General features: G+C 37.4%; 1 protein-coding gene across 1 annotated transcript in view; it reads left to right on the top strand.

Annotated features, from left to right (window-relative positions):
- ZFC3H1 (zinc finger C3H1-type containing) overlaps positions 1–14,842 on the top strand; it is a 57,689-nt gene extending 42,847 nt beyond the window's left edge. Inside the window, exons 25-36 of the mRNA XM_065399903.1 lie at positions 1,258–1,495; positions 2,935–3,040; positions 3,129–3,327; positions 3,845–3,939; positions 4,874–4,984; positions 7,321–7,425; positions 7,531–7,696; positions 9,322–9,422; positions 10,968–11,069; positions 11,665–11,704; positions 14,473–14,535; positions 14,661–14,842. Of these exons, the coding sequence (XP_065255975.1) occupies positions 1,258–1,495; positions 2,935–3,040; positions 3,129–3,327; positions 3,845–3,939; positions 4,874–4,984; positions 7,321–7,425; positions 7,531–7,696; positions 9,322–9,422; positions 10,968–11,069; positions 11,665–11,704; positions 14,473–14,535; positions 14,661–14,798 (1,464 nt within the window). The 3' untranslated portion in view covers positions 14,799–14,842. The remainder of the gene's footprint in view (positions 1–1,257; positions 1,496–2,934; positions 3,041–3,128; positions 3,328–3,844; positions 3,940–4,873; positions 4,985–7,320; positions 7,426–7,530; positions 7,697–9,321; positions 9,423–10,967; positions 11,070–11,664; positions 11,705–14,472; positions 14,536–14,660) is intronic.
- The last annotated feature ends 651 nt before the right edge of the window (positions 14,843–15,493 follow it).

Below are 15,493 nucleotides of genomic sequence, written 5' to 3'. Positions count from 1 at the left end.
TTTTTATCTTACAACTTGGAACACGTATTGCAAAGCAGCAACATTGATTGTTACAGCTTGTGAGGTATCTTTACTCATTATCCTAATTTAATAGTCCAAGGCCCTTTCAAGGCAATCTGATGTTGGTGATTTCATATCCACTTTTACAAAAAAATATTTTAAATATTGTGTTTAATATTTGAACCATTGTAAAATTGTGGGTACTACTTTAACTTCTTGGGGTGGGGGAATTATTTATCTGTCCTTCGTTCCTTGTCCTTTACATCATCCTTTGAAAACATGCCAGCGTGTGATTTTGTTTTCTTTTCACTTTTCATAAGCAATAGAGGCGTTAGTAGTCTTTTTCCATGGCTGCAAAAAATCACAGCAATGACAGGGCTCTGCTACTTATCTGTGAAATGTAGAAAGATATCCTGAAAGACTAGTTCTGATCATTACTAGGTATGACCTGCTAGCAGTTGGAAGTGGGAAACAAAACTTTGATGTCTGTTCCTAGCAAAAGGGAGCTATAATAGCTGCATACTTCAGTGTTTCGTGCCTACCAGCAAGGGGATTTTCTTAGTCATGTGGGTTTTTTTAATTTGTTTTGTAATGCTTTTTCCTAACCTACCAGTTTAGGTAAGTCTTTTATGTCTTGGGGCTAGTCTGCCCTAAACATTATTCTAAATGTGATATTGTACAGCTCTATTTGTTGTGCGTCATTGATTCCAGAGCACGTGTACTGCATTCTCTCTCACACAGATTTTTGTCTAACAGCCAGTCATCACAAACTTTATTTCTGATGTGCCAGTCATACTGGACTATTTTCAGTCTTGCATATAGCACTAGTAGCAGAGCCTGAAGGTGCACTACTGCCCTCAGTGACATCTGTGCAAATCTGTCTTCAGGTAAATAGATAAGATAGAATACGTGCAGGGAGAAGAGATGCTGAGTACAAAGTCCATTTTGTATGGTCACTTCTCTGAGTAAGACAGGTCATTGTCATTGTCATCCTCTAAGCCCATAGTATTATGCTATTCAAGGGCCATATCACGTTTGCTTTATGTGTACTTTGGCTGCTTGTATGAGTAAGGAGACTAGGTATTGGCTCCAGGTCTGCCTTTGGGATGCCTTTCTGTCATCACGAGAGCCTTTGAGAACATAGAAACTTCACGTTTCCTCATTGTTTCTCTCATTTTCAGATCTCAAAATATACTACTCTCCTATGTAGAGCATATCAATCAAAAATATAATCCTGTTTGTCTTTTATCTTTACAGAATGCTTTAAAATCAGCTAATGAAAAGATAATAGCAGAACGCCTCACCATAAGTGACCGCTGCTTGGCTTGGCTAGCTTATATACATCTAATTGAATTCAGTGTTCTCCCTGTCAAGTTTTATGATCCTGCTAATGCCAACCCTTCGAGGATAATGAACAAAGAACCGTTTTTAATACCATGGCAAACAATTCAAGATGTGAAGACCAATCCTGATATGTTGTTAGCTGTGTTTGAAGGTAAGTGGTTTTTTTGTTTTTGTTTTTTGTTTTTTAAGAAAAGTGAGTTATTTAGTACATAACTTTGCAGATGCACTGCTGCTATCCTCATTAAAATGGGCAATGCCTCTCACCTGTGGAACTCAGGATGGGAAGGAAAAGGTTTAAACTCTGATTAAAGCGCTTGCTCGTTAGTGGTACAAATTATTGACGTATGAAGGAGACACACTAGCTTTTGTCTTTTTGGGGGACACATCCTCTGGAGTTGGCAAGACTTACTCCTAGCAACCTGTAAAAAAAATTCTCCTCTCTTTGGGAATCCTGATGCTCCCAGTTAAGCCTCCTATGGTGAAGTCATGGCTTCAGGCAGGGCAGTGGGAAGTGAAGCCCCAGCTTGAGTCCAACTCAAAGCCCCATGGACTAATAGATCCAGGGTGGTGGCTTGCAACAGGGTGCATAGCTCACCCTTCGAGGTTCTGGAAAAGCTGCCGATCGCTAGGCTTGGAAGGATTAGCTTTTTATTGGTAAATATCTGTAAACTTGATTTCACTGTATACACAGCAACACAAAAATGTTTCCATTGATGAAGAACAAAATTTATGGGGCAAAGAAAATGCTGCTTGAGAACTTATTGGAGTCGGATTTAAGGATTTTTGGTTTTTTTATTTTTAAAAATATTTTGATGATGTGATGACAATTTGTGTTTAACGGTTATAAAGCTTTAACTTTTTGAATCTCAACATCTACTGTCATTAAATAATTCTGACCCCTCCCCATAACTTCCCACAACTGTGTACATTTATTTTTAAGGATTTTTTTATTTAAACATTGATTTTTATTTTCCAGTCAAAATTATTTTTTTAATAGAAGTCAGATTCTACCAAGGCTACTTATAGCATGTCTTGGACTTGACTTGGTGCTTGAAGGTCTTCTCGGCAGTTGTGGTGGGGGGAGGGATTCCACTAGAGGGGTGCTGCACCAAGGGATTCGAGCCTCAATGCTCTAGTGATTCTTCAGCTCAGGAGAGGGGGGGAGGCCAGCTAAAAGTTGAAATGAAGTCCCTGTTGCATAAAAACTAATTAAAGAAAAAAGTTATAAAATAAAGTGTTTGGGAGAGATTGAACCACTTGCTTGTGCTGCTGCTGAATTTCTGGTATCCTGAAGTGAAGGGAGGGACTTAATCCTGGAGTCTCCACTAAGAACATGGCAGCCCATCTGAATTCCACAGGTGAGAAAATTACCAGAAAATTATTAGGTAAGAAAGTCTTCATTCTTGAATTACATGTTGTTAACTATCTGAAAACAACTTTTCGGAAGGTTACATGTTTCCTTTCCCTAATTCATAGGTAAAAATCAACTTAAATATGTGTTGTATAGATTTGTGTAAAACTTAGCTTATTTAAATCTGTGTTTAAGCTTATATTTACAGGCTTGATTTTTAACTTGTTTTGTCTTTTTAGATGCAGTACAAACATGTACTGATGAAAATCTTGGAGCTGATGAAAGAATAGCTATCTGCCTTCCACTTTACAGAAACATGATTGCTTTGCAGCAGCTACTGGAAAGGTAAGAACAGGTTACCAGACAGAACACTTGTATAAGGATGTTCAGTTCAGCACTTCCTTTTTTTAAACTTTTAACTGTTTTATTTAAGGTGGGAGGCTGCTATAGAACTGTGTAGCTCATTGCTGGAGTTATGCCCTATCAACTGTCAGTTGCTGGAAGCGCTGGTTACTTTATACTTGCGAATGGAACAGAATGACAAAGCCTGTGCTGTGTGGCTTACAGCATTTGAGAAAAATCCTCAAAATGCACAGGTTTTTTATCATATGTGCAAATTCCTCATCTCCCAGGTAAAAAACACCCTCATTAGTTTTGTGGCTTGTGTATTCTGTAAAATGAGTATATTTGTACCTTGCAATGTATAGTTAGCAATAATACTTAGCACTCTTGTAATACTTTCAATCTTCAAAGCACTTAACAAATTGCAAGTGTTAGTTACATAATACCTGTGATGTGTCATCCTCATTTTATAGTTAGGGAAATAGGAGCCGGGAAATTGAGTAACTTGCGCAAGGCAATAGGAAGAATTGATGTGAGAATTGGGTTCAGAACTTGAGTAACTGACACCCAGTCTTGTGTCCAAACCGCATCCTTGTGCAAGAAGAGTAGAGGATGTCACAATGTAAACACGTTAGTGCATTATCTCCTCGCTTCCTGCCACCCACCCTTTGATATAATTGAATTATATTGCTCCTTGAAAGATTCAAGGGAAAGTACTCCTTTAAGAAATAGTTTAATGTATTTTTTAACTCGTGTGCTGTAGGTTGAGAGAAGTCTTATGTAATGTCTAATTTACTTTTAAAACAGAAAAGGGCAGACAGTATTCCTCCATTGTTGCAAGAATTTGTCGCAGCTTTCTTTGAGAATGTATGTCAGGAACACAGTCCTATGGATCTGTTACGGTAGGATTGGAGAAGGCGTTATTTAGTTCATACTGGTATAATTATGGTGTCATAATATAATAAATTGTAAAGTATCTGATTTTATTAAAATTGCAAAACTAACAGCAGGACTCCTTCCCACAAAAGCAAGGCAATCTAGAGTTGTTAAAACTCCATTTTTAACTTGCATTGTGTCTACGTTTTGCAATCCATTAGATTGTGCACTGTTCTAAGGTTTGCACTCTCCTTATTTGACCATGTCATTTCTGTTGATTTAATCTGAGCAGTGCAAGGCAGTTTACAGTTAAATTGGTCTTAGTTTATTTTAACATCTGCTGGTGTTTTCATTTCCTTGCTTTTTGGGATGAGGAATAGAAATATGTTGAATATTTAGGCCAAAATTTTTAAAGCGGTGTGCCTAAAATTACACTCCAAAATCTATATTTAGGTACCTGCATAAAGCCCTAATTCAGTTATGCGCGTAACTTTAAGCACAGGACTAGCTCCATTCAAATCAAATAAACTTGAATTTCATTTTTTTTATATACTGTTAGCTTAATGGTGGTAATGCAATTTTTATTTTTTCCACAAGTTGATCAAAGGTAGATAATTTTCAGTTGTAAAGGGTTGATGTACATATAATGTGAAAAAGGAAACATATGTCTGCATCAAGAACAGATGTAAAGAAGCTCAGTGTTCGCAGTTTTTATATAGTCTAGTATCTTTCTTGGTGCAGAATAAAAAGAAAAAAGGAGGACTTTTTAAAATAGGCTTATCAAATCTAAACAGCTAAGGAATATTTTTAGAAAGCTGATGCTAGGTACACCTTATCTATTTTGAATGTGAGATGTTAATTGTATTTCTAAAGTATATCAGTAAATATTTGTCTGGCCAGTATTATTTCTATATATAGTGAAGCAGTTCATGTTCAAGTATGTGCATATTTTTGTTGTAGGTATCTCTTGAATTTTCCAATGCCGATTGAATTTACATCACCTTTGTATAAAGGACATCTTACAGACGATATTTTAAACCAGCAAGTCCCATTTTTGTGGCAAATCTACTGGTGAGAATTTTTATATCCTCTGAGAAATGAACACTGGGTCTGAGTAAACAGTGGATTTTCTAATTTGTTTGAGTACATTTTACATATTTAAGTGTGTATTACATTGGATTCTTTGAATGACTAATCCACCAGTCCTTCTAGATGCTTCCCTGGCTGCTGCAGAACAGAGATGGATTTATGGAGCTGTAAATGAGGATGTCATCAAAGGCTCACACTTGGCAGAAGTTCCAGAGGTTCTGTCCTTGCTGAGCCAGGACAGTGACTGTGGCTTATCGCTACCAAAATTGCCAGTGGCTTTTTTTTTTTTTTTTTTCCCTTAAACTTTTCTTCATTTCTCTTTTTCATCTATTTTGTTTTTTCTACTGTTCCGTCTGAAAGCAAGGATATTAAAGATTTGCCAGGAGACGATACTAGTTGTCATGGTAACACCCAAACAGCCAAAGGAGGACCCTTCTTTTAGTATAGGCAATGTCATTGGGATATTCTCTTGTCATGTAAGAAGCCTACTTCATGGTCTGGTTTTATGCCATCTCCATGATTGACTGCATGGCTTTTTGAATAGAGAGGCTGAGCCAGGAATAACTCTCCAAATGAATGCTTACTTATTTGGTGGAAGGTTTCTTTGAAGCCAGCAAAGATAAAAACCCTCCTCTCAAAACGTACTTCTGCTGTTTTACCTAGCTGCATTTGTTGCATTGTTTCAGATTAGATGGTAAGCTGTTTGGAGAAGGAACTTTGCATCTCTCTCAGAATCTAGTACAATGAGGCCTCCACGATTCAAATAATAAATAACATGCAAAAAAGAACAGTGTGTCAGGTTACAACTAATATGCACCAGGATTCAATATAGCCTGAAGTTTATTCAGGACAACACAGCCCCTTTGGCACTAGGAATAAGTATACTGAAGATTCATCAAGCACCTATGGATAACTTGCTGTCTGGACAGTGAGCTTAGTCTTGCATTCCACATGTACGTTTTTAGCTTCTTGAATCATAAAAACAATCCATGTCTGCCAAGATTAGGAAACACCCATTTTAGAAACCTTGTACATCATGTAGTCACAGACTATCCATTCATATGAGTCTATATCTTATTTCCTATCCATGATCGATGTTTCTGAGAATAATAATTTCAGCAAGGAGAATCATTGAGCTTTATCAGCCTTCTTGATAAAGTTGAGCAGTACAGTATCTTTAGCTATGCCCTGCTGAGCAGTGAAACAAATCTTCAAAAGGATGGATGGTCAGCAGGTGCCTCTCTTTCCTTGTCAGGTGCAAAGGACAAATATTTCAAAGTTCATCTTGCCAGGTTCATTGCTGTCTTATACAATCACACAAAGTGGAAATACCAAAACCTGAAAGGATCAAGGAGCAACAACATTTACTTGGAAAGAGCATGTGACTTTTGTGACTAGTGACTTGGACCTTTGTTCACACCTTCTCCAAGTACTATACACAGGGCTTTTGGTTATCCACTGTGCTGCCTTTGACATCATCAGTCTCCATCCTATGGCAGAGGGCTCATTTAGCTATCTAGCTATATTTCATTTCTATACTCTTTCAGTTTCTGGATGCATTTTTTTTTTCCTTATAACCTACTTAGCCAAAGACTTCTCCTTTGCAAACTCCTAGCTAAACCCTTAAGTATAAATTGGTGGCTGAGTGTCTGGCAGAAATGTCTCATCTGTTAATCTCTATTCTTGGAAAAGTTCCGTCCATCAGTCTAATACTCCCCTTCTTCCGGGAGCAGAAAAACAATATTAAATGTTTATTGAGCCATTGTTTGTCATTATTTTTTTTTCTTGCTCTTCTTGGGGGAGGGTGTCAATATATTTGCTGTTTACCATTTCCCCGTCAGTTTTGTTTCTGAACCCTTAGTGTTTAACTAGCAATCATAGTCTGATATTCTCAAGTGTACATTTAATTATACCTTTTGGAATTTTATTGTTCTGGAGCTTTCCAGAGGGAAGCTCTGGTCACCTGTCTCCAGTCTGCAGCAGTCAGAGAACACTCTTAGGTAAGGATTGGCAGAAAAAAAGGTACTTTTCAAGAGTAGAAATGTACAGGTAAGAGAAACTTTTAATCTTTATTTAAATGCATTATAAATACCTATTTAGTTTACAAACTATTACTCGTTAACTGCTGTAAGATTAGTCATTTTATAAATTATGACTGATAAAATTGAAATTAGGCTTATTTTAGCAGCATTAATGATTTCACTTCTGCCTTTGTGAAATGTTAAACTCTGCATTGTCCTTATCTTGTATATTAAATAAAGAAGATAAGAGCAAACCCACTAAGGCATAATGTTGTTTTTAACTTTTAAAACAAACAGTTTATGCCAGTCTCTTCATGCAAGTGTTGGTGAAGCATTGGATGCTTATGAAGCAGCTCTAGGAGCAGTGATGCAACAGGAAACAGTGCAGAACATTTGGATGGAGTAAGTTTAAATGAAGGGGGGAAAGCTACCTAATTTCACAGTTGTAAAACTAAGGCCTTTGGAAGTGTCAATTTGGTTTTCTTTTGTTTTTGTTTTTTTTTGCAGTTACCTTGTTTTTCTCAATAGCAAAGTTGTTGGATCCAACAATAAAGTTCAAGAATTCAAGCTTTTTACTGATCTAGTGAACAGATGTCTAGTTACAGTCCCCACCCGATACCCTATTCCTTTTAGCACTGCTGATTACTGGACCAATTATGAGTTTCATAATAGGGTAAGAATTTTCAGTAACCAATTGTATGTTAAATGTGTATTGCTAATGACCTGTTAGCAAATGTTCTTAAGTAATTTATTGCATTAGAGCACCCCAAGCTTATATTTTCTCTTAGCATTTCCCAGTTCTTAAAAAATGTGAATTTAGGGAGGACAGTGAATAAGCAGTGAACAAGGGAGACTGTTCTGAGCATAGAGGGCATAAAGATAAATGGAAAAAAATGTTTTGGAAGAGTGGTAGGAGAAGGAAGAAATTAGAACAGAAATATTGTTGGTAACAAGATTATATGCGTTCTTAAAGGTGAGGTTGAGCTGGAATTAAATGCAGTGAGACACAAAAAGTGAAGAGATTCAAGGAAGAAGTTGCTCTACACCAGCAAGACAGCAATATCACATCAGCAAAGAAATTTTTAAATACATTGGGGAGATGAGAAGAGGATAAGACTAAAGAGAAAGTTATAGTAGTTAAGGCGAGATTTGATTAGAGTGGATGTATGTGTTTGCAGAGAGGAAAAGAGAGGGTGTTTTTTGTTTCTGTTTTGGTCATGAGAGGAAGGAGAGACTTCATGGTGTACAGTGGAAAAAGTCTACAAAGAGGGTGGCTGTGATAGTGGGAGATGGGAAGGGTACTGGAGTTGTGACTTTATTTTTTTAAGGGGGTGGTTCAGCAAAATTAGGAGTTGGGGGCAGGGCCTCTCGCAGAGCCAGGGGTTGAGCAGTGAGAACCCCCCCGGCACATTGGAAAGTTGGCGCCTGTAGCTCCAGTCCCGGAGTCGGTGCCTATACAAGGAGCCGCATATTAACTTCTGAAGAGCCGCATGTGGCTCCGGAGCCACAGGTTGGCCACATGCGTGTCTATGAAGTGAAAGTATAAGGAATTTTTGGCTGAATAACACTATATACTAATGTATTACTTACTATCTAGTAATTAAACAATTCCATGCCATCTCCTTCCCCGTGCAGTAAGAGATTTCATATGTTTACTTGGTTAGTGTAAATTGGTATAGTTCACTGACTTCAACAGGACTATGACTAATTACACCAGCTAAGTATATGGCCTTATTGTTTAGTTGTAGAGCACCCTGTGCTGTTGCTGTGAAGGACATTGAGAAAATTGTTCAAAACTTGTATTTATACAGTTATGACAAAAGATGCTAAATTTGAATGGAAATCTTGCTAGATGGGTGTGTTTGTCTTTATCTTCTTTCCCAATTAAAGTGTTATATACATATGGTAAAAATTTCAAAAGTGCCAGAGTAATGTAGCTGCTTTTGAAAATTTTACCCATGAAGTTTAAGCTGAAAGAATCCTCATCTTGAGCATCAGCTATTTGATTTTTATTAATTTTTTACAATAGTAATTGTGACTTTGCTAATCTGAGAACCAAATTTCTTTCTGGAGGCTGGGGGAAGCTTTACTCTAATGGACTTGAAATTTTGTTCAGTTTAATTTTTAAACTTCTAGGCAAAATATAGTAAGTGTATCTCTCAAATAAACACTTACTGTTAAGATTAAGGTTCATGCTTAAGATTCATGTTCCAATAATTATATTTCTCATCAAAATTACAGGCAACTAGAATTCATACCCTTTTAAATTGGATTCACTTTTATCTTTGAATTTTACAGGTAATTTTCTTTTATTTGAGCTGTGTTCCAAAGTCTCAGCATTCCAAAACCTTGGAACGGTTTTGCTCTTCTATGCCTACCAATCCTGGACTTGCACTAAGGTAGGAAAATAAACTTAAGGGTGTATATTGCTAACCAGTTCTATATATCTTAAGACTAGTTCACATGGTTGCAGTTGGGAATTCAATGTATTTAATAAAAAAAAAAAAAAAAAAACCCAAAACTTGGAAAAAGTTCTTTGTATAAGAGTCTAGCAAAAGCAGAGGTTCAGGTTCAGTATATCCATGTATCGGCTAGAATACAAGTAAAACTCCTCTAAAATAAATCCTTGGTATGAACATCTTTTAATATAATAGAAGAGAGAGAATAAAGACAAGTGTTGTGGTGACCAGTGAATGTAGGAGTTTGAAAAGGGGACAAGTTAATAAACTGCAAGTACTCCTTTGCTGCATCCTGCTGAAGAACACCGTGGCATTTTGGCATCTTACCAGTTGTTTCCCAATGCCTGACAGAATTCTGTTCCATCTACAGAAGGGCTAAAAAGTGACTTGCAAGAATTATTGATAACTTTCATAGTGCTATCTGGGGTGTGTGGTCAGAAGGCTAGAAGCTCCAGACTCTTTTGATTTGGGGTGAGTAGAGAAACACTAGGGAAGAGTTAATTTTTTTTTTTTTTTTTTTTAAGACATACAATCACTGTCTATTCAAAATGTTCAACAGAGGATAAAGAATATGGAGATATGTTAGTGTGGTAGGGCTAGTTTGAACCTTAACTTAAAATTTGTTCAGATTTTTTGTTTTTGTTTTTAAATAAAGACAAATTAAGAATTTGTCCTAAGAATTTGTCTTTAATTTCTTCTTTCCTGTTTATAAGAATTTTCAGTTGATGCAACAGATGGGAATGATTCATATTTATGAAATGTTTCAAAATGCATATTTACTCAGACTGGGCATAGCTCTAAAAAAGACATTATTATTTGTCATGTACATCTATAGCTCAAATGGTCAGCTTCTTATTTTATAGACTGAGAAATCCCAGAGCTCTCCCTTTTCCTTGTTATGGATCAGTGGCCTGAAATCTTTTAATATTTTTTTATATGACACACAAGATTAAATGGCTGTATTTATTTTTTTTTTTTTTTCAGCCAAGAAATAAATTCCTCACCAAAACCTGTTTATAATGGTACTCTTAGGATGCACTTACTAGAAATGTTTGCTACCTATGTAGAACTTGTATCCTCTGCTAGGAATATCTGTATTTACAGATTGGATATAGAGAGATCTGATTTCATGCTGTTAGTTCCTAGACATGTCAACATATAAAACTGTAGCGCCATTTGGAGCTCTTTAGCATACCACTCTTCTTGGAGATGTATACCCACCTCACACATGCTGAAGACTAGAATTTTGACCTCTGACCTCATAGTGCACCAAGAGCATGCTTTATGTATCTCTGACCACACACTTTGTTGTGATTCTCTAAACGATTGCCTCCAATAACGTTTTTTCAGCTGACCTAAAAATTGGTGGTGTCACTATGCACATAAGTGCATCATACCTTAGATCAATGTGGTTGTATCTTTAATATATTTTTTTTATTCCTTATGATCAGAGCTGTACTTATTTCCCTTGAATGTCCTTTACAGGCTGCTTCAACAACTTTGGGAAGAGAACAATGTTCAGATACTGAAACTGCAAGCCAAGATGTTTACATATAATATCCCAACATGCCTGGCCATCTGGAAAATGTAATGCAACAATCATAAACCTGTTTTCATAGATATTACTTTTGTTTATAAGGTTTGCATCACAAAGGTAAATCTGAAATGTCCTTCAAATTGGATTTATACTTGGAAGGCTTTTTTTCATTATTTTTAGAATTCCAACATTTGGTTGAGACAAGCAGAAGTACTGACAGTTTTAATGTAAAATGAGTCATTTAGTTTCCATGTAGAAAAAATATATAGGCAATTATTGTTTGGATAAATATAGAAAATGTATTTTAATTATTCAATTATTGACTTCTGTCTCCTCCTCCTCTCTACCCTCCCTTTTATATATCACAGTAGCAATAATCTCCATTATCCAGTGATGCTCAACTGATCATTTTCTTCAGTGTTTGTTCATAATGGGGAACCACTGAAATGTCTTGCTCATGTAAGGTTGCTTTAAAAAATGGCTACTTTTTTTTTTTTCTTCCTTTTCGCTATAGATTATCATCATTGGAAGTTAGTCTGTTACTTTCAGGGCGTTTGTAATCCCATCCCACAATCAATATTCTGCCAGAAATGGCATTTAATTCCATGTATGGATAAATTATTTTTGTGTATTTCTTTTTCTCAGAGCCATTGCTGCCGAGTGCTTTCTAAAGGGACAGAGAGAGGTAAGTCAACATTGCAACTGATCGTTTTAACAAAGAAAATTCTATGAAACTATCAGTGTACCTGGCTGCACCCAGAGCATAGTTCATTTTATAAAATTAATATTTTGGGGTAGTTGAAATGTTCTGGGCATAAACCAGAAACAGATACTTCAAATACAAGGAATCTTTTTGGCAGCTCGTTTTGTCAACATATTATACTCTTGGGAGGATGGCCAGATCTGAGATGGGTGTGTGTTGTTATGCCATCAACTGGTTCTTTGGTCTATAGACAGTTAGGGTATATCTACACTATAATTAAAAACCTACAGCTAGCCAGTGCCAGCTGACTGGGGCTTGGGCTAAGGGGCTGTTTAATTGCAATGTAGATGTTCAGGTTTGGGATGGAGCCTGGGCTCTAGGACCCTGGAAGATGGGAGGGTTCCAGAGCGAGCCCAAATGTCTTCACTGCAATAAAACAGTCGCTTAGCCTGCGCCCTGCGAGCCAGAGTCAGCTGGCATGGGCCAGCTACAGGTATCTAATTGCAGTGTAGACATACCCATATAGACCTGGTTAAAGTTTCTGGGTCTGCTAACCAAAGGCCAGGAGGTCTGTGGTCCCCGTGCACTTCCCCGTTTTTTTGATTTTCAGAATTCCCTGAAATTTGGAAGTAAATGCCACATCTGATCAAAAAATTATCACATTACATCCAAACATACTGAGAAATGCCATCAACTTGTGTAGGCTTGCTATATGGTTGGCCAAAAATACTTTTTAATAGGCCAATAGCATTGCTCATGCACCCTCCCTAGCATTTCATTACAGCAGCTCTCAAAGAGAATGGAACTTCCAGATGGGACACAGACAGAATTGATCCTGCTCTAGTTGCTTTTGCCCCCAACAAAACACTGTTTGGTCATGGAAAGATGCACTGTGTTGGAGGACCAGGAAGCCATGAGTTCTAGACTTCTGTTTCTTCTAACTGGTGGTTATTTTGTACTCTTCAGAACTTTTTATTGAGCAAGACCTCACAGGTTACACAAACTGGGAATAGAACTCAGATCTCTAATACTGCAGACTGAGTCGCAGCCGCTTAGCAAGATTGGCACTCTTTCTGAAAGACAAATATTTCTCCTTGGGTATGCGGTCTGTAAAATGGAACTGCTTCTGCATATGTAAACCCAAGGTTTCATTCTGTTATGTCATAATCCTGAGCTTGTCCTCTGAGGATAACAGCAGTTTCCTACTTCCAGCTATCATGTTGGTATTTCTTTCACTGAAGTTGAGTTTGTGCAGCCTTGCCAAGGGTTTGGGGTTCAGAATGTATGGCATAGGGATTGTTAATTGCACATGATAGGATTTGGTTTTGCCTCTTTTAAAAAAAAAAAATACTGGGAAATATATAGGAAAAGCCTATTTTAAATAGTCATTTAGGCTGTAAAGTCAAGCACTTAATTCTGGTATTTCCTAACTTTTAGGGTTGCTCAGGCAACTTTAATTCCTGCCTCCTTGCATGCATTCTGATGCAGTCTTTAATGGCATGGTCACAGCCTATCTTTGTTCCACAGGACCTTGTCTCATTCAGTTTACAAGATGGACAGTTCTCAGGGCGTGAATCAAGGTTGCACAGTGAAATAAGACAGTAGGACTCCTGCCTCATTCGCACTAGAACTTCAAAAAATGTAGAAAAGGAGGCAGGGTTCTGCAGGAAGAGCAAGGATAGGCTTGGAGTTAAGACAGTCGAATGCTTTGTCCCACCTTTGCTTCTGCAACAAATTTCCGATTTGCCCAACATCACATAAACCACTAATTATTTGTTGCTTTCTGGGTGCTCAGCTTAAGACATCTGGCTCCTGAATTTCAGAAATGCTGAGGACTTGTAACTGCAACTGAAGTCATTGAGACCTGTGAATGCTCAGTACCTCTGGCAGTAAAACAGGAGAGTCTAGACTAGAGGAATGAGCAGAGGGTTGGGAATTGGGAGGTCCTGAATTCTGATTCTGGTTCTGCCACTGATTCCCTCTGACATGGCACTTAGACAAAGAATCCCTTCCCGTGAAATGGGAATAATGCTTATCCATCTGCCTCCCAGGGTTGTTCTGAGGATTAATGTCTGTACAGTGATTTGAACATAGCCTGCTCTAAAAGTGCAACATAATCTCAAGAAATGGATTAGGTGTTTCAGTTTGAGGCTCAGTCACTCAGACACCCCAAATTGGTGGAGACTTTCATAAACTTTGCCTTAATCTCCCTGTTCCTCCATTTCCTATCTATAAAATGGGAATAATAATAATCTTGTCACAGGGGAGTTGTGAAAGTAAATGCATTAATGTTTGAGACCAAGATAATATAATGATGAATGCCATACACAAAAGCCCATGAGGCAGTTAATTCTGTATGCAGTGCTGGATTTGGAGTGTATGTAGTAAGCAAGACATGGGGCCACACGTTGAATGATGAGGAGAAAAAGATATTGAACATCTGCTTCATTCCCTGAGCATTATGTCTCCTGTGAAATGAGAGGCAGGGGTTTTATGGAAAAAATAGCATTTAATCATGTAATTAATCATACTAATGTGCACTCAAGGATCAAAATTAAAGCACAGGCAGGCTTAAATCTGGCATTTCCTAACTTCTGACTGCTTGAGTTTGCAACCTACATTTTCTTATAAGATTGTTTTTTGTACGCAGAAATCTTATTGAGACAGTTCTATGTGCTTTAAATGTTTAAATGTATTATTTTCTGAATACACTGAGTAGCATTATCTTGGTATTTATTTTTATTTTACAGGTCCATCATTTATATCAGAGAGCCTTTCAGAAGTTACCTCTATGTGCAACACTGTGGAAAGATGTAATGTTTTCTCCTTATGTTTCACTTTGAGGTTTCATATAAATTTTCTGCATATCCCATATCCATAGATGTGGTGATGCTCAAGCTCTGGCTAAATCTTATATCTGCTTCCCCATCTCTTACAGCAACTCTTGTTTGAAGCATCAGGAGGAGGTAAAACTGATAACCTGAGAAAACTAGTTTCCAAGTGCCAAGAGGTTGGAGTCAGCCTAGATGAGCTTTTAAATTTAAACACTTACAGAACAGAAAGCAAGAATCACTGAACGCTGGGTGCAGTCAGTCCTAAGTCCTATTAAATGCCAAAATCATTTGAATGATTCTTCAGGCTGATCCATGCCTAAGCTCTGTGTCAGGCAGATGAGCATTGCTGAGCATATCAAGTCTCCAATCTGCTTTCCTTGAACCTGGAAACAATTAACATGACCCTCCTCTCTCTGGATAATTGAACTCCCTGTTTGGCCTGCTTCTGGGCCCTGCCAGAATCTCATAACATCATGTACGTAAGTATAGTTAATCAAAATGACAGACATTATTTTTTTTATGTTTTCCTTTTATTTTCCTTTTTCTTTATCTTGTGCTGTTCCTGATTCACTTGACACTCTCGCTGATGCCTGAGAGATCTGTGTTTGGGGTTAAGTACTGGACTGTGTTTACAGTAAAAAGCAAGCAGTCCACTTGGCTTTTTCCTTTTTTAAACCTTTTTGAGATTTTTTTTCATTACAGGATTTAAAACAAAAGCAGCCGCTCTTAAGGAAAGCGTAACTGCCAGGGCCACAAGTATGCTTCTTGCACTTGAAGGCTCTAAGAGGGTTGTTTACTGCCCTTTCTGCATTCTGGACTCATGGCAGAGACTATTAAACTTGAAGATTAAAGAAACTATTGCAAATGCCAGTGCATCAGAAATAAGAGTGGTCAATTATTATGTGCAATTTTTTTGTAAAGAAATTTTAATTTATAA

This window comes from Emys orbicularis, chromosome 1 (genome assembly GCF_028017835.1).
Source record: "Emys orbicularis isolate rEmyOrb1 chromosome 1, rEmyOrb1.hap1, whole genome shotgun sequence".
In the NCBI taxonomy this organism is placed as follows: domain Eukaryota; kingdom Metazoa; phylum Chordata; order Testudines; family Emydidae; genus Emys; species Emys orbicularis.
Note: the sequence above shows the minus strand (reverse complement) of the source record. Positions and strands in the feature narration are given on the sequence as shown.